Genomic DNA, 1,158 nt, shown 5'->3' with positions numbered 1-1,158 from the left:
GGACAGTTTCTTATCTTCTATGAAAAAAGAAAAACGAAATGTGTGACTTGCCCCACCAGTCTGCTGTCGGCCTCTCCACAATTGAAGTATTTTCTTGCAGCATGGAACCGTTAATTTGCTGGGATCACGGATCTTGACATCCTCAGGCCACATCTCACTCTCCCACAACGTGTTCCTGTGCTCATCTAAACAAAACCAGGGAACGACCACCGATGGCTTGCCTGAAGCCAAACGATAATGAATGGTCATGAATTCTCTGATGAGGGATTTAAGTAGATCGCCAGATTCAGCTCTATCCTCGGGCGCAAGAGGAAGCACTGGTAGGCCGCCATCGAGGTCAAAATGCGGCGCCTTCCGTTTCTGCCTCAGCCTGGTATAGCAATGTTGCGCCGGTGAATCTGAAGGCCCCTGCTGAAATTCTGCAGTTTGAAGTTCAATACTTCACTGATCAAGGGCGTGACAACATAATCATCTTACCTTGAATGTAGTTCAAATACTGGACCCAGGCTTCCAGAATGTTACCTACAGCCTCAGGAAACATATCTCTGAACTCTCGGAGGCCCTCAGGACCAAAATCGGCATTATGGTCCAACCAAGCGCTCCTATGTTGTCCATTTTCATCTATGTCGCCCACCAGACTCCAGCTGAAAACTCCTAGCTGGTATTGCTTGACTTTATCCATTTCTCTCATCATGCCCAGGCCATGTTTCGAATTGAGTCTGTTTGGTGGTCAAGGTGAGACGGCGCTGAAAGGCATGATTTGGACCGCTCACTTTCTTTGGACGTCAGGGGGCGGTACGGCATTCGTCCATTCCTCTGCCAAGCCTTTATACTCCTCTTTCTCAGCGTCTGTGAGACCACCCATTACTTCCTTTAGGCCTTGTTGGTATTTAGCAAGAAACGCTCTTGACCCAGGTGGCGCGCCCTTTGCGAGCCGAGTCACGACCTCATGTATTTGCTCCTGGCGCAGGTGCGCAACTACATATCTGGTGGAAATGAGTTTGACATATCCAAACTTCGGCATCCTGATGCGTCTTCCATGGTTTTGAAACCACTCTTTGATCTTCTATGGCAAAAGCGTCAAATGAGCAGCAGTATGACTAGCTAGCACCCACCGTCTTCCTCTCCTTCCACTGCTCCTCTGTAAGCAGGGGGGTG

At 49.1% G+C, this 1,158-nt stretch overlaps 1 protein-coding gene across 1 annotated transcript; it reads right to left on the bottom strand.

Annotated features, from left to right (window-relative positions):
- Positions 1–337: 337 nt before the first annotated feature.
- Positions 338–1,066, bottom strand: LACBIDRAFT_336279 (uncharacterized protein; the record flags this gene model as incomplete). The annotated part of the gene is made up of 3 exons (XM_001891222.1): positions 338–408; positions 478–719; positions 774–1,066. Coding segments are annotated over 3 exons (606 nt in total), but the record flags the coding sequence as incomplete, so codon positions are not given.
- Between the last annotated feature and the right edge of the window lie 92 nt (positions 1,067–1,158).

Source organism: Laccaria bicolor, genomic scaffold (genome assembly GCF_000143565.1).
Source record: "Laccaria bicolor S238N-H82 LACBIscaffold_520 genomic scaffold, whole genome shotgun sequence".
Taxonomy (NCBI): Eukaryota; Fungi; Basidiomycota; class Agaricomycetes; order Agaricales; family Hydnangiaceae; genus Laccaria; species Laccaria bicolor.
Note: the sequence above shows the minus strand (reverse complement) of the source record. Positions and strands in the feature narration are given on the sequence as shown.